The 20,512-nt window shown below is 43.2% G+C and overlaps 1 protein-coding gene across 1 annotated transcript in view; it reads right to left on the minus strand.

Annotated features, from left to right (window-relative positions):
• Nucleotides 1–20,512, minus strand: part of ttll5 (tubulin tyrosine ligase-like family, member 5) — a gene marked incomplete at its 3' end in the record, with an annotated part of 145,156 nt that overhangs the window by 115,391 nt on the left and 9,253 nt on the right. Inside the window, exons 8-12 of the mRNA XM_080750889.1 lie at nt 18,261–18,330; nt 17,967–18,051; nt 15,348–15,449; nt 14,490–14,581; nt 13,520–13,627 (exon numbers count right to left, since the gene is read on the minus strand). Of these exons, the coding sequence (XP_080607015.1) occupies nt 13,520–13,627; nt 14,490–14,581; nt 15,348–15,449; nt 17,967–18,051; nt 18,261–18,330 (457 nt within the window). The remainder of the gene's footprint in view (nt 1–13,519; nt 13,628–14,489; nt 14,582–15,347; nt 15,450–17,966; nt 18,052–18,260; nt 18,331–20,512) is intronic.

Here is a 20,512-nt window from a genome sequence, read left to right on the forward strand (position 1 = left end):
GTTCGCTTAAAAAATATACACATATTCAAAGAGATTGCACACATTTTCATGACTTTTCAAAAATAGCAGATCTACAAGCTTGCAGCGCTGCACTCGGTGCCGCGCTGTGAGCTTATATATCTGCTATTTTTCAAAAGCTAAACATAAAATAATTAAGGCCCCTCCGCCTTGGGCCCTAGTAACTCCATCCCACTCCCCCCCCCCCCCCCCCCTTGTGACGCCCCTGAAAGCACAGCCTTAGAGCCAATGGAGTGTGTGGGGGGGGGGTGGCGGGGGTCCCCTCCTAATGGCACTTCAAAAGAACAGACTCTGTTTTTAGAATAGGCCAGAGGGCTGGCGGTTTCAAAGCTGCCATAACCAACGTTGTTTATTCTAGCATCCGCAGGTCAATGCCAGTGTTAAGCACACAAAAGCCAGCGTGACGGCAAGCGATGTCTTCTCACATGCGCTTGGCTCAAATAATGACGGGGCTGCAGCACCGCTAGTTCAGCTGGACGAGGTACATTTATAGTGCCGTAAATTAGAGATAGTTTACAGTTAAAAAAGAAAGAAAGAAAGAAAGAAAGAAAACTGCAAGATTACCGTAATCGATTCATATTGAGCCCGTGCCTATTAAAAGGTGCTTCTAGGAACACTATCTAAGATCCCAGACCTCACCAGCTTGCTCTTGGATTTCAGACTGTCTACACTTCTTCAAAACACTCGTAAATTTTCTTTTGTTTTTCTATTTTCATGCTGTCAATCTCACACGCTCTGCATGGGACAGGGATTTGTCTAAAATCCCCCAAAAAGCGCCCCGATTGCACTTAATTTAGCCTAAAGGCCTGTCCTAAAATTTGTATTACAACATGGGGAGTTCAAAGTAACATGATATACCATCTTGAGGTTCGAGATCAGTTCGTATTACTGCGTACGCAAGACAGAGCAGAACAACGTTTGTCATAGTATGTCCTCCAGACGACGCCTGCAATCTAAACAGCGAGACCCGTTTTGACTTCAGATGAGGGATTGGACCCTATAGGCTGTACTTCACTGACTGGTGTCCCCCACAAGTCTATTTTTTCCCTCTACCATCAGACCACTTTGGTGTAAAAAAGCTTATCGAAACGTGAGCTTGTAGATCTGCTATTTTAGCTGAACGTTCCCCTATTATCACATGCTAAGATTTGTGTGGTTAAACAGTAGTTGTTAAGTAGAAGACAAGGGATTTGATTTTCCATTTGCAAGCTCTTTATTATATAAAAAAAACACACAGAGTATACTGTGTAGACACACACACACGCGCACACGCGTGCGTGCACACACGCACGCACGCACGCACGCACGCACGCACGCACGCACGCACACACACACACACACACACACACAGACAAAGAGAGATACAGAGAGACAGAAAGAAAGGGAGAGAGAGTCATAAAACATAATGTATTAGTTTTGGGGAACGGAGCACTGGAATAAATTGGTTTGGGCCCAGAGTGCCTCATCAGTGGCACCACAACAACAGGCGAAGGGGGGGGAACCGGCACCACCTCGCCAAAACCCCGACAAGCAGACTCCATGTGCGGCGCATTTTCCTCCAATTAGGAGCAGACGCCGTCCCTGCCCCACGAGCCTGCGGAGCCGCTCGCCTAGCTAGACGAACGTTTGTTCTGTGGCTCGACCGCTGCCTTGGGGAGCGCTGTTAATGTGTCCACAGAGCCCACAACAAGCGTCGCAGACAGGCAGAGGAGGAACCAGTGAACATACACATCACACCCATTAAAAAGGAGGGAAGGAGGGAGGGAGGGAGGGGAAGGAAAAAGAAAGAAAGAAAGAAAGAAAGAAAGAAAGAAAGAAAGAAAGAAAGAAAGAAAGACATTTAGTTGACAGGAGAGAAGAAAGCATGCATGATGAACAAGGGGAGCAGGCACGTACACACAAAGACATCAAAGGGGGCTTGAGCCCCTGCCCTTTTACCCGTCTGTAAAAAGTGCCCTATCCAGACCGTGAATGCAGTTTCTTTTTTACTATGGTGAAAGACAGGCAAATGCCCTCTTTCCATGCCAAGAGAATTGCCTTGTCCAAACTCTCCTGAACTTAAATACAACATCTTGTGTTAAAAGAATTGCTCTCGCTGTGTGGAAATCCATGCTCTACGCCACCTCTCCAGTATTGCCTTTTTTATGCTTAGTTTAGTGTGGTATCAAGTACCGAAAATAGCCAACCTCCAAGCTTAGAGGTCTGCTATTTTCAATATTTTCACCTTTCACCCCTGCCTTTCTAGCATTCTCTGCACGTCCCTGAAGGGGAGTGTTTACTCGCATTTCTTTTTTTGCTGTTGGACTGGGCGCTGCTCGACAACTCCACGCCACAAGAGACACGACTCCCCCAAAACAACGGTCCCCTCCCGCGTCCCGCCCCTGGCCACGCAGATCGCTGCTGGCACACAAGAACAACAACACCATAAAGCATCCTTCATGTGTTGTGTGCTTTTGTCATCAACTACGACAATTGAATTAGCCTTGCATCATCGTTCTCCGATAAATTATTGCCTCTGAGCCGCTTCTCTGTTGTCGAGGTGTTGAGAGATGCGCCGGGAAGCTCCGAGCTAGAAGCACAACACAGACGCCCCGAAGACAGCGGATAAAACAGCTATCAATTAGGGCATTAACGGCTTGTAATTTTTGCGAGTCGACTCGACTTTATCGTTTGATGACGTCATCACATCGCACGCGACCCCCCCAATTATTTTGGGGGGTCCCCAGATGATTAACTTAATGTGAAACATTGTTTTCTCACTCAACTGTAAACAAACCAACATAAAGTTTAAGTGTATAGACTATAGAGGCTATCTTCACATTTCTAAAGTGCCAATTTAAGGACTTTTTTAATACCCCTAAAATGACAAATTAAACATTGCCCAAATTGTCAAATATATAGAGGCAGAAATTGTGAAAATAGCCGATCTGTTGCGAGGCGTTGTGAGCATGTAGATCTGCTATTTTCACAATAGAAAGTATATATATTGTTTCAACTTCGACTTTCTCTGGTGGGAGTCGACTTGTGTAATGAAGTCGACTGAGTCGACTTGTCGACTTTTTCGTTAATGCCCTACTCTCTAGACACAGGGGCCCCCCGGGTCCATTTATCGCCCTATATAAAAGACTTCAGAACAAGCCTGGCCATGGTGATCATCAGGGTACCCCTATTTTTGGTACGGGAAAGCGTGTGACTATCTGACAAATGTGGGACAGGGAGGGCGGTTCAAAGGCAGGGAGCTTCGACCGCACTGTGCACTTAATGAGGAACGCTCACTGGAACACAGGACCAGTAAGTGGAATGTTTTGTGTGTAATAAAATAGGCCTTTGGCTTGGCTAATCAGATCTCAGTCAAAACATCTCGTAATCAGTATCCCTCAGTAAAAAAGCCTGTCCATTAATCATAAGGCAGTGGTAAGAAGCTGCATGGGTGGCATTCCCCCACACACGCACAGACAGACACACGCACACACATACGTACAGACCTACAGACACACACACACAGGGGCGTCACAAGGGGTAGGAAAGTGGGACTGAGTTACTGGGGCCCTAATAACTTTATCTATTGAAAAATAGCAGATATACAAGCTCACAGCGCGGCACCAAGTGCCGCGCTGCGAGCTTGTAGATCTGCTATTTTTGAAAAGTTGTGAAAATCTTTGAATATATGTATTTTTTAAGCGAACATTTCTAACTCAAATTTTGCTTCCAGGTGGTCCCTGGAACTAAATATTTTGAGATCGGGGTCCGTGGCCAAATACATATCATCTTGGGGGTCCTTGACATAGGTGTCTTGCACACATTTTCACGATTTTTCTAAAATAGCAGATCTACAAGCTCGCAGCGCGGCACTCGGTGCCGCGCTGTGAGCTTGTAAATCTGCTATTTTTCAATAGTTAACATTCATGGGGGGCCCGCAGTGAATCCTTGTACCCAGGGCCCAGAATTTGGTGTGACACCCCTGCACACACACACTATAGCCCCCACACACAACTCTTACAGTAAAAAAAAAAGAAAACAGAAATCTGTTGTTTTTATTTCTTCCCACAACAGACATTACAGCGCTATAAAAAGATTTTGTTACCGTATATCCCCGCCGATAGGCAGGACAACTTGGGCGGAAAAAAACTCAAATCCCAATTTGAGAAACAATAAACAACGGATTAGAGACATTAAAATAGCAGGGAGCAATTTGCCCCAAATTAAGATTATAACTTGCTTTATGGCCTCGCGCATGGCTGCTGTCCAGACGAGGCAGAGAACGCACTGAAATGGCATGATGTGTGTTTCGAGGGCGCGTTCGCTCGTCTTAACCGCGCTTACTCACCGCTACTGTACAGGGATGGGACGATATATGAACATTTCAGGTCACGATTTATTGTGACCAGAAGAATTGTGATTTACGATATTGTCGCGATAATCAAAATATCTCCAACATCCATTATCCTGGGCCGGAACATTTGCCAAAAAATTGCAGATCTACAAGCTCACAATGCGCCGTGAGCTTGTAGATCAGCTATTTTTTGGCAAAGACATTTTGTAGAGAGTGAAAAAAAGGACCGTTTCAAGTACGTTATTTACAGGTCCGTTTTACCAATTAAGGGGGTTTAAGTGGTACCGTACCGCATGCAGCTCGGCAAATAAAAGGTGAATTGATCCCAGTGCATGACGGAGGACGATATCACTATAAATTAAATCTCCACGATATGGTTATCGTGAGTGTTTTTTTTTTTTTTCACAATAAACGATAATAGCGATTATCCCCTACTACTGTACAGCACAACATTATGATTAGGACTGGCCGATATGGACAAAACACATATCATGAAGATATAATACCTCAATATTGATTTTGTGACAATATTGCAGGGATAGCAATTAGAGCTTTCAGCCAAGCCATTGTTAGGTTATTAGTTGTTTTTTCCTGTGTACATCTCTTGTCAACTCTAGATATAATGCTTTCATTATGCCAGTCTATAACTTTCATACCGGTAATACAACTGGTAGTTCCGACGAAGCAATCTGATTGGTTGAAACTTGAAATAGCTATCTACCCGTGTGAATAATGAGCACTACCACACAGGTCTCATCTCATCAAACAAAGATAATCAGCTATGCTGGTCGCAAAAGAGCTGAAGCGCTCCCCTCTCCCAACACTATGTCCCCAACACTATGCTAGCGGCTAGGCTAGCAGTTTTCATGTGAAGTTCAGGGACATAGTAGCTAAATGTGGCAATAAAGTTATACCATGTAACTTTTTTTTATAAAACAAATCTTAAAATTGTCCTAACTGTTAAATCGCTAAAGTTTTAGAACACCCACTCCGTTATTTTCAGCTTCTAAAGCCTTCTCTTTATATGTTTTCTATGATCCTGGCCGGGGTCCGGTTTTCGCGGAAAAATAACGTCATCTGCATCATCTGTATACGTTGTGTATACGTTGGCCAATCACATCGCGGATCATACACACATGATACACTACCGGCCAATCACAGCGGATCTACCGTGTCTTCAGGAAGTAGCCTCGCTGTGTCGTCATTCTGGAATATGGTTGCCTCAAAACTTTCAACTATTTTTAGTATCAATATCATATCTTCTCCTTCTTTATTTTTATTAAATGACGTCTCACAGTTGCAACTAAACAATATACGCAAGCGCATCTTCTTTGCTGGTTTAACGGCGGCGAAGAAGATGGTAGCTACGCGGTGGAAACCTCCTCATACGTTAACGTTTCGCCAGTGGGCCTTAACCTTTCTAGATATAGTATATTTAGAGCAGTCGATAGCAAGGTTACACGGAGCAAAAGAAGAAAACATTAATATGTGGTCGGACATTGCAGATAAGCTTAAGGCTATGATTCAAGAAATCACTATATAGTGGTAACAGCCTAGCACAGGCATGCACTACTGTACATTCCGTGTTGGTCCGGGGAAAGGGGGTGGGTGGGTTTTCTTTTCCTTTTCTTGTTTTGCTATTGTTTGTGTTGTTTGTCTGTTAATTGCATTTTTCTTTTGATTATGGAAAATAAAAATATTTGATAACAAAAAAAAGGAAGTAGCCTCGCTCAGCTACAGTGTTTACCCTGGTGAAGGATTCTTAACCTCTTAATCCCCAAATCCTGGCCAGAAAATTACGTTCTACCCATGGTTCTACCCCTCCACGGATTCGTATCGGTCGCGGTGGTTTGCGGCGCCACTCCGGTGGTCCGCGGCGGTGGTCCTTGACGACTCCGGGGCGAAAAATGGCCGAAAAAAGCAATACCGCAACTGACCACTAGTTTAGCAACTTACACAGTATAGCTTTAAGACATTACAAATTCTTCACTAGTCATCAATATTAAGCCCATATCTAACAGGACTTCATATGGGAATGCCCATATATGGAGGCCACATCGGCCACATACCACACTAACAGAATAAATATACGGTCAAGACAGATGGCCAAGACAGCCCATATCTGTGTGGCTGGTTCTACAGACATCTCCATGTATGGGCATCAACAGGATTGTATGTATAATGTCAGATATCATAGACGTCATAGGACTTTCACATAACGAATAACTGAGTACGCATAGCATATCTCCATATACAATACATGGATCTCTATGGGTACCAGGGGTCTCCATATATGGGTAACGGGTCAGATATACATCACTGGCCAGATGGCCAAGACATGGCTCGTCACCCTGAGTTGTCTTACTAGTTATTAACTCATTTACTGCCTCCCCCGATAGTCCTGTTAAAATCCCTACGTACCTCTCTGCCGGTCCCGATAGTCCCGAGACTTTAATGGGCTTTAATCGCTATAAAACATTAAAAAGTAAAATCGCTTTTTTATCGGAGATCGGCGTCTCGGGGCGGAGCCGCGGGACAATGGTGCAGCTACCGCTAGCTTCCGTGTAAACAGTTGCAGATGGAGCTCAGCGATGGAGAGGTATTTTTTCAGTCGGATTTTTTTATTTGAAAGCTGTGATCGGTTCTACACACACCTGGTACATGATCTGTGACATTGCGCACCATCTGTGCACGCACGTCCCCACGTTAAAAAGTAAGGACGACGCGGCAGTTAACCCCTTCAGTCAATGTTTAAAAGACAGTAAATGAGTTAATATTATTATAATCATTATCATCATCATCATCATCATCTCTGGGGGAGCCCAGGATCGAACTGGGAATCTCACGGTTCCCACCTGGCCGCCCTTCTCTCTGATAGAGAGAGAGAGAGACAGGAAAGGTGGGAGAGAGAGAGAGAGAGAGGGGATGACATCCATCAAAAGGTCTTGGGTCATATTCAAACCCAGGTGGGCTGCAGGAAGGACTATAGCCATACTGGTAAGAACCAGCCAGGTGAGCCATCGCTGCAGACATGCAGAAAACCCAATTTGATCTGTTGATTAAACCAAGTAATCCAAGTAGTGGGCACATTCCTATGACTATTAGTCGACAAAGAAATTCATTAGTCACTGTAATGCAACTTTTAAAAACAGTGGAAAACAACGATTCACTATAATACGATCCCAAAACTCCCAGGTGATTTTATATTGATTTTCATTTTTTTATCTTATTGATCCACCACAACAGCAGCAGTCGCATTAACGAGTCAGAGCTTTTGTCAGGCAGGAAGAGAGGAGAGACAGCAAGTTAAAAAAAAGGGGGTGGGGGGGAGGGGGGGGGGGGGGCTGACGGCCACACAGAAAACACGGCTCCTCTGTGGTTTGGGTTTGGATTTTATTTGAGAGGGGAGTATAAAAAAGGGTGGAGAAAAAAAGAAAACATGGTGATATGAGACTGGAATCCCTGGAGAGCACACAGTGAAATACTCAGTTAATTTAATAAATGGAACCAAATGGACCCATGATGACGGGGCATTTGGTTCGTTTTGTACACTCTGCGAGGTTACATGTAGAGATGGGATTTATGGCTCTTTGAAGTGAGCCGGATCTCTGGGATCCGGTCCTTTCAAAGAGCCGTTCAAAAGCCTGGCTCATTTTAGTTACCAGTTACTTTATTACAAATCACTTCAACCCTATATACCGGTACATTTCGGCCATATATACATTTCCGGCATTTGAAAATAGCCGATCTACAAGCTCACAATGTGTCACGTTGCGACGCATTGTGAGCTTGTAGATCTGCTATTTTCAAATCATTTTTCTACACTTTATTAATTGGAAAACTTGTGAATTGGGACATTCTGCATAATGAATACTTTCTACTATTGGTACTTTAAGTACATTTTGATACCAATACTTTTATACTTTTACTCCGAACTTCGACTTGCGGCAGAGTATTTCTACATTGCAGTATTGATACTTTATTTTGAGTACTTTTCCCACCACTGTTCTTTTAGAAAGGAACGGCTCCCTACTGCGAACCGGATCCCATCGTTCGTTTCAAAGAGCCGTTCAAAAGACTCTGTTCGTTCGCAAACGTCCCACCTCTAGTTACACGAGCACGAAGGATTTTACTGCGCAGACCTGCCTGCACTCATGTTTTACACTGGCTCCTACATGTCTCTGTATGCCAGCATTTGTGTGTGCGTGTGTCTATGCGCACGTGTATGAAACGCAGTGGTGGAAAAAGTACTCACATTCTTTGCTTGAGTAAAAGTATCAATACTGCAATGTAGAAGTAGTCTGTTACAAGTAAAAGTCTGGAATTCAAAATGTACTAGAGTAAAAGTACCAAAGCATTGGCATCAAAATGTACCTTTACCAAAAGTAAAAGTACAAAATGTTTGAAAATAGCCGATCTACATGTTCACAACGCGTCGCGATGCGACGCATTGTGAGCTTGTAGATCGGCTATTTTCAAATAGCCTATGTAGAAAATTAGGCTAGTGTGGTTCATGTATGTTTTATAATATAATAATTTATACCTGCAAAGTAACTAAAGTAACTAAAGTTTTCAAATAATTGTAGTGCAGTAAAAGTACAATATTTGGATCCGAGATGTAGTGGAGTAGAAGTAAAACTATTGGAAATTGGAAGTAAGTAAAGTACAAATACTTCAAAACTATACTTAAGTAAAGTACTTAAGTAAATCTACTTAGTTACTTTACACCACTGGTGTGTGTGCGTGTGCGCACACGCGCACGTGTACGAAGCGCACGTTGCATGCAACAGCCCACCTTGAGAGCGAACAACAGAGAGATGTCGAGGGTGGTCCACTGGAACTGTCAGTGTCTGCCTTTGGTAACCTAATCCTGCAGGAACACTGTGTGAACGGCTGTAATTAAGTCGCCCAGGGCCACTGAAGACAACAAAATTACACGATATTCAACAGTCAACCGATATCTCGGGAGGTTAATGGGCATGTTCACAGCAGACCACAGTGTTTGCGTATCATAATACACAAAGGGGACGGGACCTAATTGCCCTGTGCTCCTCGCAGAGTGATAGTATTGCGGGCGGTGCGCTGAAAGTATTGAATTTGACAGGCTGCGGCGACGTGTGCGCTTACTCGCGCGGCCGACGTTCCCATATTATTCGGCACGCGATGGGATAATGGCGGCGGCGCGCTACCACAGCACCACGCTGTCGCATTCCTCCTTTGATCTGGCAGAGGTAATATACCCATTTACATTAACAGACATGGGACGCATAATCCTGATTACGACTAACCCACAAATGAGACAGATGAGACAGGCTGACATGTAAGGTAACATGATACTTTGGCATGTAAACACGCAATCCTGTTTACTGGTGGCCCTCGGGGGCCCCTCGTAAATTCTGTCTGCGTGCTAATAGTTGGAATATCCTGTTTATTATGACTATATTAAAAAAAAGGTAGATTTTAACAGATATAAACATCCAAAATACAAACCTTAACTGGAAATGTTCAACAGCTTAAAGCCTGTATGGACTGGTGCCTCGCAGGGGTGTATACTTGGTTCCCTCCCTTTTTTCTCTCTACACCCCATCTGGGGGGTCCTTCTCCATTCCTAAACCTGCCATTCCTACCCACTGCCATTCCTAGACAAGCACACATCAACTACAAGCGCACATCACTGTGCGTTGCAACATGTTGTGAGCTTGGAGATCTGTTATTCCCGCCTATTATGCCCAGAATAGGGACCCGCCTAGGGTTCATGGGGTCAAGGAGGCCCTCAGTTGGGACTGAATGAATGAGACACAGAGTAACCTAACTGGTGTCTTCTGTTGCTGTTGTTGAGTTTCTTCTACTCTCGCTCCAGAGACAGATGCATGCAGATTACCATGCATGAGAACCCGGATGAAAAACACAGCATTTGCCCATTCATTTAACACCAGCACGGTAAACACTGGCACCCTGCGCTGGTGTGGCCGCTCAACCCAGGAGTGATGCTCGGGGCTCAAAGATAGGGATCTTCATGCAGGCGGTCGCCAGATAGCGTAAATCCACACCCCTGCCACACGGCCCGACAACACAACCCAAACAACTAGCACTTTGGGTGCCTATTATGTCTAGGGAAAGCTCATCTAAAGTGCGAGGGCCCCCGCTGTTTTTTCTCTAACGACCGAGAGGTGGGGGAGAGTAAAGAGAAAAAAATATATATATTATATTCTACCACTTTTTGTGGTCACATGTTCAGATACTGGATTCTGATTGGCTTAAAACAGTGGTAAATCAATCAACAACCTTGAGTTGGCTCATGGACCCCCGCCCACTGTTGTGTTGCAGCTGTATAACTAAATAACCTTGCAAGTTACAACTGTGTTTTCTTTCATTACATTTATATGGTAGAAGTGGTAGAAAAGCAATTTACCATTCGAGGGTCGTGGGTACCACTGGGTACCACTGTTTCAGGGTTATTTGGCACTCAGCTTCGCCACAACCCTGAAACAGTGGTAAATCAGCCAACAACCCACTCCCTCCCATGGTAAATGGCTTACATTTTGAAAGGGAGAGTAGTATGGAGGAGAGGAGAGGAGCAGTACTGAGGCACTGAGTGGAGGCTTGGTCCATGTGCCACATCCAAATCTCAGTTGGGGAGAGAGGGAATTAACGAGAGAGACCGACCGACAGACAGACAGACAGAGAGAACGAGGGGGGGAGAGAAAGAGAGAAGAGAGAGAGAATAAGAGAAAGAGAAAGTGTGGACAATTAATGCCAACACCAACACGGGTAATGGCTCCGAAATGGGGTTCACACGAGCTCGGCGCTAGGCGGCGGCAGCCAAGAAAACAGTCAGACTAAAATCAGACAGACCTGAATGGTAACAGAGGAGGAGGAAACGAATTCCTGCCTCAGTCAACAGGCTTTCCACGGCTCTGCCGCCAGCAGGCGGGAAGGGTCCAAATACCTACAACTACACAGTCAAACGCTGAGTGCTGAAAATCAGCACTTTTCCTGTGTACGACTCCAAATAACATGGAGTATAACTAGACAATCACTGTGAAATTGAGTGGAAATATGAAAGACGTACGCGTGGCTCCATGTACAGCCGTGTGTGTGTGTGTGTGTGTGTGTGTGTGTGTGTGTGTGTGTGTGTGTGTGTGTGTGTGTGTGTGTGTGTGTGTGTGTGTATAAACATGAGTGACATATCGTCATTGTCGGGCAGAAATCTTGTATCTCCAAGTTTCAAATTTGTATGTTTTTTTTCGCGAAGTATAGCTCTGCTTCATCAGACAAGGCCGTCGCACAAAAGTAGTGAAAACAGCAGATCTACAAGCACACAACGCCTGCTTGTAGATCGGCTGTTTTCACTAGTTTAGTTCATTTTTTTAAATGATAAAAACAAATGGTTTTGGACATACAAGGTTTCCACCCGACAACGACGACATGCAGCATAAGAGCTTTCTAAGAAAGTGTTTACGAGCCACAAGCATTAAGACTTCTACATTACAACATGACTAATCCCTCAAAACAGATTCTGCTAAGAGCAACTGATCTGTCAGCACCACTGCCCTGTGTAGTGTTGTTGTTAGTATGCTCTAATGCAGCTTGGCAGCGAGTCGTGGGTTCCATTCCCTAGCCTGACAACCTTTGCTGTGTGTCACTCCCTGTCTCTCTCTCTCTCTCTCTCTCTCTCCTTGTTTCTCTGTCAATAAAGGCAGAAAAGCCCCCGAAATATCATTGTAATGTATTTAAAGAAAATCAAACAAAGTTTGAAGTGAGCGGTGGAGCGTGCGTGCGTGCGTGCGTGCGTGCGTGCGTGCGTGCGCGTGGCCGTGTGTATGTGTAGTAGTTCATTTCAGGGCCGCGTGCTTGTGTGTGCGTGCATCTGTGTGTGTGTGTGTGTGTGTGTGTGTGTGTGTGTGTGTGTGTGTGTGTGTGTGTGTGTGTGTGTGTGTGTGTGTGTGTGTGACTCAACAGTGCTACTGGTCACCAGCAGTATTGCAGCTGAGGCTACAAAGTAACATTCATAGATAGTAACATAGATAGTAACTCACGGTAGGGCATTAACCAAAAAAATCTACAAATCGATTCAATCGACTTGATTACATAAGTCAACTCCCAACAGAGAAAGTCAAAAGTTGAAAAGAAAGTATATACAGTATGTGTGCAGCATTATATAGACATATTTCTAGTCTAGCCTAACAACATTTGAGACTGCGTGCCTAGGTGCCTGTTTCATGTAATCAATCCCAAATGTGTTATTTTGGGGAGCGATCAGCCTCAGCGCATGTTTCAGTTCATTCGTAGCGGTAGCCTACCTCTTCTCTGTTGGCTGGTGAGAAGTGTGGTACGCACCTAGCGAGGCATTTAACTTCAACCGGCCGCAACGCATTGCACGCTGAGAACAGCTGACTGTAGGCTACAAGCTTCACTCATACAGTACAAGTCACTCACATTGCGTTGCGGCTTGGAGGTCTGCTATTCTCTGCATGCAACATCGTCGCGGGATCGTCGGGACGGAGAATAAATTAATTAGGCTTGATCATGGGCTGCAGCTGCTGTGATCATCTAGATGTGTCGCAGTGCGACACGCTGTGAGCTTATATATCGTCTATTTTCAAATAGCCTGGCTATAGGGCTAAAGGTAGGCCTACTATATGTTTTATAATATAATAATTTATATTGAATGTCAGTTGTCAAGACACAGATCTTTGTGTGGTTTCTCCCCCTGACCGTCCGACCCCCCCGTCCCCGTCCCATGTCAATATGATGACGCCATGAACGGGGGTCCCCAAATTATTTTGGGGGGGTCCCCAGATGATTAAATTAATGTTCAAAAACTTTTTCAGTAAACAAACCGACATAAAATTTAAGAGTATGGAGGGAATCTGCACATTTCTAAATTTAAGGTCTTGTTAATACCTCTAAAATGACAAATTAAACATTGCAACGCGAGGCGTTGTGAGCATGTAGATCAGCTATTTTCACAATAGAACCGTGATGTACAAAATGTAATGCCTCAACTCTTAGTGCTTGTCAGGGTGGAGGGGGTCCCCAGCTAAATATATGATTCTTTTGGGGGTCACGGCCTGAAAAGGTTGAGAACCACTGCCCTAACACACGGACAAAGCTATCTATAGGAAATGGTGCTCAAAAGGGAAGCTAGAATAATGATGACGGTACCAAAGCAATTGGTCCTGTGTGGCACAAACATCTTGCAGGCAGTGGCAATGTGGAGTTCAGCACTCAGCACGGCTTTGATGATCAAGTCCTCCACCTGGCTCATAAGTACTGGAAGAAGCAGAGAGGAGGAGAGGCAAGGGGGCGGGACAGGAGGGGACGGGACAGGAGGGAACGGGACAGGAGGGGACAGGACAGGAGGGGACGGGACAGGAGGGGACGGGACAGGAGGGGACGGGACAGGAGGGGAAGAGAGTAGAGGACAGAGGAGGGGAGCGGAGGGTCAGTGATTTACACCACTGGTTCCCAAAACACTGGGTCGGGACCCATTTGTGGGTCACGGACACATTTTTATGGGTCCCTTCATTTTTGGTTTCATACATTTAGTTTTTTAATTATTATTATTTCAAAACATTAAAAAAAAAACTGCAATGATTTTTCAAATAATTTCAGGAATAAATAAAATATAAATCTAAGAAAGTCCATGAAATGAGAAAATAAATGTTTAAGAGGTAGTGAAAATAGCCGGTCTACAAGCTCATAACGCGTTGCTTCGCTCCGCGTTGTGAGCTTGTAGATCGGCTATTTTCACTAGTTTGGGTCCCGGGCGAACGTCTTAATTTCTCTTTTGGGTCACGGGCTAAAAAGTTTGGGAACCACTGATTTAGAGTATACTTGTTGATTCCACACTTTTCTTTTCCCCGTTGAAAATGCATCTTCTTTGTCAAGTAATACATGATGTGGACAAGGGAAAGGTAGCTGCCAAAATTAAAGTGAAATCTAATCTTAATGTTCTCTCTCAAAATGATTTATTCTTCTTTTAATCTTATCTCAAGGGATGGTGAAATGAAGTGCTGCTGCAAACCGTGTGACCATTATTCTTTCTGGAAATCCGTGCGTGGATGCTGCAGTTAAAACGCTTGGAAAAGGTTGCTAAGGATGAGAACGGGGCGAGAATGAGAACTCGACTCACATGTGGTGTCTCTCCCCTCCTGCTTCAAATACCTCAGCATCGCACTCATGCTCCATTTGTTCCCATAATCCTCCACTTCGGGGTCATCGCAACTGACAAGGAACAAAAGACAGAGAGAGAACCTCAGTGGCTTGGGCTTTTTCCAAAACGAGAGAAAGCCCCCTGCCCCCACCTTCCCCCCTCACCTAATGACCATGTAACAACTGACAGATGACTCAATCTGGGTTCCAATTAATTAGCACCCGTTTAAAATGAACTTCTATAACCCCAGCATCCCCATTCTGGCGGGAGATTTGATGTAGAGGGGAAAAAGAGCGGACCAAGTACGGAGCCGACTCGAGACAACTACAGCAAGTGTAGAGAATTTAAGTGGTTAAAATGAACCGCAGATACAGTATATCAGGGGTCTTCAACAGGGGGTCCGGGACCCCTAGGGGGTCCTCAGAGTTACTACAGGGGGTCCTCAGAGTTACTACAGGGGGTCCTCCAAATATTTGTGTGATAGAAACTTTTTTTCTTCTTTTTTTATATTAACCACTACCCTAGTGTCTTTAGCCAAAAATAGCCGATCTACTTTGGTGAAGAGGGGAAAAAGAGCAGACTAAGTACAGAGTGAAAGGTCAAGTTCATTAAGTATTGATGGTTCAAGCGGTTAAATATCTGAAAACACAAATTGACATGAATCCAAAACACTCTGATGATCGATCGTGCTGTCAAACAATGAAACTATATGGAATCTATGAACAAGTTGTGGGTGGGGGTCCCTGCTTCATCTCTCTCTCGGCTAAGGGGTCCTTGGCCTGAAAACGTTGAAGACCACCTGCGGTATATGGTACTGTAGATTTGACATGGCGTTACCTGACGTAGTCGCTGCTCTTCTTGTTCACACTGTAGTTGGTGAGATGCATGAACTGGTTCCTGATGTTCTTTGAAGCCCGGTCATACTTGACTGTAGCAAACCTGTGGGGGCAGGGCAACGTGTTGCTTACTTGGACACAAATCAACAGGTCACTCATCATGGCAAACGGCCATGGTGACTTCATTCACATGGCCAACTCCTGACCGAGCGACGGGACACTTTAACCACCTAATAGCCGATGTACAAACTCACATCGCAATGAGCTGTGATATTGTAGATTGACTATGTTTGCTATTTTTGAAAATGTTTCATGTTTTTGGAAGTTAAATAAAGTATATATACACACTGTATATATCATTTTTTAATTTATTTCCATTGTTTGAATTATTTTTGTGAGCTTATAGAGCTGCCTCTTTTATGTCCGAACATTTTTTGAAACATTTTGCAAAGGAATGCTAAGTTTTCACCTACAGCATAATGACTCAAAATAGGGACGCCGGGTTGAAGGTTTATAATTTGCAAAGACGCCAATTCTTCTTCCCCTCCTCTGCGTCTGAGAAAGAGTGGGCGCCACATGTGTGCAACAATGAGAATTCCTTGGCAACACAGCTCGTACCTGAATACCATCAAACCTAGCGGAATGTCAGGAGATAAAAAGTGGGATTCGGAATTGGGCCAGGACTTATAACTCACAGCTCATAATCAAGTGCAGCAAACGGAAGGTCCGCGCTCCGCGCAGCAGCATGGGATAGGGCATTAACGACTCGTGATTTTTGCAAGTCGACTCGACTCAGTAAAAAGTTGAGTTGAAGTCGACTTTATCGTTTGATGACGTCATTACATCACACACAACCCACCGAATATTTTGGGGGGTCCCCAGATGATTAACTTAATGCGAAACATTGTTTTCTCACTCAACAAACCAACATAACGTTTAAGTGTATAGGGGTATATGCACATTTTTTAAGTGACAATTTAAGGACTTTTTAGTACCTCTAAAATGACAAATTAAACATTGTCCAAATTGTCAAATATATAGAGGCAGAAATTGTGAAAATAGCCGATCTACATGCTCACAACGCCTCGCATCACAAGGCGAGGCGTTGTGAGCATGTAGATCTGCTATTTTCACAATAGAACCATGTTATACCAAATGTAATGTAGCACTGTAATATTGGATCTTTCCGTCCTTGACAATAAGCAATCCTAATGTTTGAATGCTGTATTTCAACTTCGACTTTCTCTGGTGGGAGTCGACTTGTGTAATTAGATCCGATCCACAAGCCCAAAGGGGATACAGGTCAGGGACATTAGTCAGGGAATAGTATTAGAATAATGTCAAATCTGGGAATACGTTCCTTACCAATGTTTTTGTAAAGGTGTCTAGAAACACATCTCATTCAGTTTCCCTAGGGGAAACTTTGACAGCTGAATTTTTCAATTTCACAAGAATCTCACCTTTACAAACACCATTGGTGAAGAAATATATTGGTACGTTTTTTGAAATATCCCCTGACTACATCTGGGCACCTCGATGTAAAATTTGCTATTTTCGCCAAAAAATAAATAATATTAGAAAAATGGTTAAGTAATGTAAAGTATAAATGATATGAACATGCACGGTACATCATTATCAGACTTAATTTTATCCTTGTTTATGCCCCAAAATGACTGGATACACAGGTTTTGTAACAATGTGTAACAACTGTATAAATATTAGACCTTAATTGTCGAATGTTTAAGCTTGCAATGATCATGTACACTTTCTTTTACTTAAGACCAGTTTTGGGCAAAATAGCCAGTTTTACATCAAGCTGCTCAGATGTCTCTAGTGACCACCTGACCAGTTACCAGTATAGTTCCATGGAGACCCCAGTGAACTAAGAATACAGTGTATGGTTTAAGTGTTTTAGAATACCTCCCTCCAGTCCTAAATCTGTAAAAGTCTGCCCTCTACTGGTCACTGCATCATGTGTCTAAAATGAGTTTCACCTCTTACTTTACTTTAACCATTATTTTATGCTTTAACTATTAAAAAGTAGCAGATATACAAGCTAGCAGCGCGGCACCGAGTGCCGCCATGCGAGCTTGTAGATCTGCTATTTTTGAAATATTTGTTAAGTATTTTTGACTCTATTCTATAAATGTCTTCTAAATCCTTCCTTTAAAGTACTATTATTACTACTATTACTCTGTTTTTGAAAAACGCATGTTTCTACATAAGTGGTTCTCAAACTTTTTCATGTCAAGGACCCCCCCAAAATGGTATGTATTTGGCCACAGACCCCTATCTCAAAATATTTAGTTCCAGGGACCCCCGGAATCAAAATGGGAGTTACAAATGTTTGCTTTAAAAATACATATATTCAAAGATTTGCAACAATTTTCAAGACTTTTCAAAAATAGCAGAGTTACAAGCTCGCAGCACGGCACTCGGTGCCGTGCTGTGAGCTTGTAGATCTGTTATTTTTTTAATAGTTAAAGCATAAAATAATGATTAAAGTGGTTCCAGGTCTTAATGGCATAAAATGAGTCTCTCACTTATTGCATAACTGCATAACACTTATTGCATAACAAACAGCTGCATTATTTACATGACACATTATCTGTCAGCTCACCTGGCCAGGCCTTCTTCGTACACATAGATAAGGAGGGGATCGTATGATGTCACCAGCACGTATAACCGCACGTCAAATTTAAAGTCTGAAAACAAACAAACAAACACAAACATTTGTCAAAGAAAGTGACAGGATCATGTGCAGAGTTCAGGTTAACTGTCCAAAATGGTTCTCAATGGAATCGAATGGTCGCCTATCTTTGCCTAATGTTTGCATATTAAGGCATACCCAGGATAGGGATTCTAGGGTTTGTGTGGTTAATACAGAGGGAGAACTGGAAGAAGAGCAGCTCACCGTCTATCAGCAGAGGGTTGCTAATGTAGCGAGATACCAAGATGTTTTCATCCATGGAAATCTGGTTTGGCTGTGGATGAAACAGGGTAACATCATACAACATGACTGCATCCACTGAGTAACGTTCAACCAACATAAATTGAACTTCTTCCACCCCTGATCTTGTGTGGAAGAAGTCCACTTCAAGAAATTCTTCCAGGGGTGGAAGAGGTTCTAAGATCTATTAAGTTGAAATACCACCAGTGTAGATTATTCTGTTACATTCATAAGTTGACCTAAGCAAAAACACAAAAGCATTAGGATGGAACCCAGGACCTTCTAGCTGTGAGGTGACAGCGCTAGCGACAGTGCCACCGTGCCCCCGGTCGGAGAGGCTTATTTTAACAATGCTGGGCAGTTTGTGACTGCCTGGATCATCAATACACAGTAGCCTTGTTTTATCTTAATCTACAATAATACATCCTAATTTATTTATTTTATATTGTTTGTGTCAATCTTCAAAGTAACTAAGGTGTCTAATAAATGTAATGGAGTAGATTTGCATCCAAAATGTCGCAGAGAAGTACAAAGCCACAGATAAAGGAAATACAAGTAATAATAGTACAGTACTTGAGTAGTTGTACTTAGTTTACTTTCCACCCCCGCTCAAGTTATCAACAGATGGCTATGACTATGTTTGCCAGTCTATAAAATCAAATGAAATAAAAAAAGGAAATCAAAGGGAAAATCAGATCAAGGGATGTTGAAATCTACAATGGCATTGGTCATAGTAGGCCGATCCTCAGCGGCACTCTATGAAAACCCAATCCGCTGGTAGGAGCTGGGTCATTTATGAGGTTAAAATGTGTTGCAGGTGCTGAAGCTGAGAGCGGGGCAGGGAGGAGCAACTAACCTCAGGGCTGGCTACAGTTCAGAGAAAACCAGAAAAGGGAAAAAAAAGAAAAAATCGAACAACCTTCTTTTCCAAATATCACCCTGACATTCTTTCCACTGTTTCATAAAAATGCCTGAGAAGAAGAAAAGAAGAAGAAAAAAAAAACGTGTATACGTTGTCCAAGAGAGAGAGAACCTTGTGGACCTCCTCCAAGAGTCCATGCCTTGAAGTGTGTGATTTACTCAACAAAGCTTATTAATGGCTATGACACACACCAAAGAGGACTCGATCAACAACACCACTCCCGTCCACTAACATACTGCCAAATCCTCTGTGTTAACGGTGGTGTAAGTCAGTGTTTCTCAAACTTAAAAAAAAAACTTAACTCTGACAGTGTACAAATGGAATCAAATGGACCCGTTAGGGTCTATTTGGTTCCATTTGTACACTGTCAGAGTTAAAGTCTTGTATGGGTCCATTTAGAACCCCAGAAAGGAACCCACATAGTCCCTGGAATCCACTTTGAGAAACACTGGTGTAAGTGATATGTAAGCCATTTACCATGAGAGGTAAATCAGCCAACAACCCACGACCCTCGAAAGGTAAATTGCTTTTCTACCACTTCTACCATATAAATGAAAGAAAACACAGTTGTAACTTACAAGGTTACAACTGCAACACAACAGTGGGCGGGGTCCATGAGCCAACTCAAGGTTGTTGACTGATTTACCACCGTTTTAAGCCAATCAGAATCCAGTATCTGAACATGTGACCACAAAAAGTGGTAGAAGTTTTAGTTTTTTGAAGCAGTGAAAGCTGCTTCCAAGGAGTGGCTTTGTGTGTCCCATGTCCATATATGGTCATTTCAGTCCAGAATGAACAGGTTTTATCAAAAACAAAATGTGTGTCCCATGTCCATATATGGTCATTTCAGTCCAGAATGAACAGGTTTTATCTGTCCCGTACGTCCAGAATATGTGTGTAGTGTCCATCCCGGTCTGATGATTGGATAATTTGAGGATTGGTCAAGCTTCACATGACAATTCCAAGGCCCTCCAGATAAAATCATTCATTCATTCAGAATATAAAGAATGTATAGATACAGAGTTCATAACTCTAGAACACAATAGAATAAAAGTTCACCCCTTCACTTCGAACCGAGGTTTGATTTTTTACGTTACAGCTCAATATTCAGATAGTAATCATTGCTATAGTGTTTATTCAGAAACAGGGGCCTCCCCAATCCATCCCTTTAGTAAGCATAAAATTACATTTCAGGTCGGGATTAAAAATAAAATCCAATTAGGAGAGAGAACTCCAAAAAGATAATTTATCAGCTTTTAAGTTTTATAGTGTTCTAGTTCCAAATTTGCCTGCT

Source organism: Nannobrachium achirus, assembly GCF_963921795.1.
Source record: "Nannobrachium achirus genome assembly, chromosome: 20".
Classification (NCBI taxonomy): Eukaryota; Metazoa; Chordata; class Actinopteri; order Myctophiformes; family Myctophidae; genus Nannobrachium; species Nannobrachium achirus.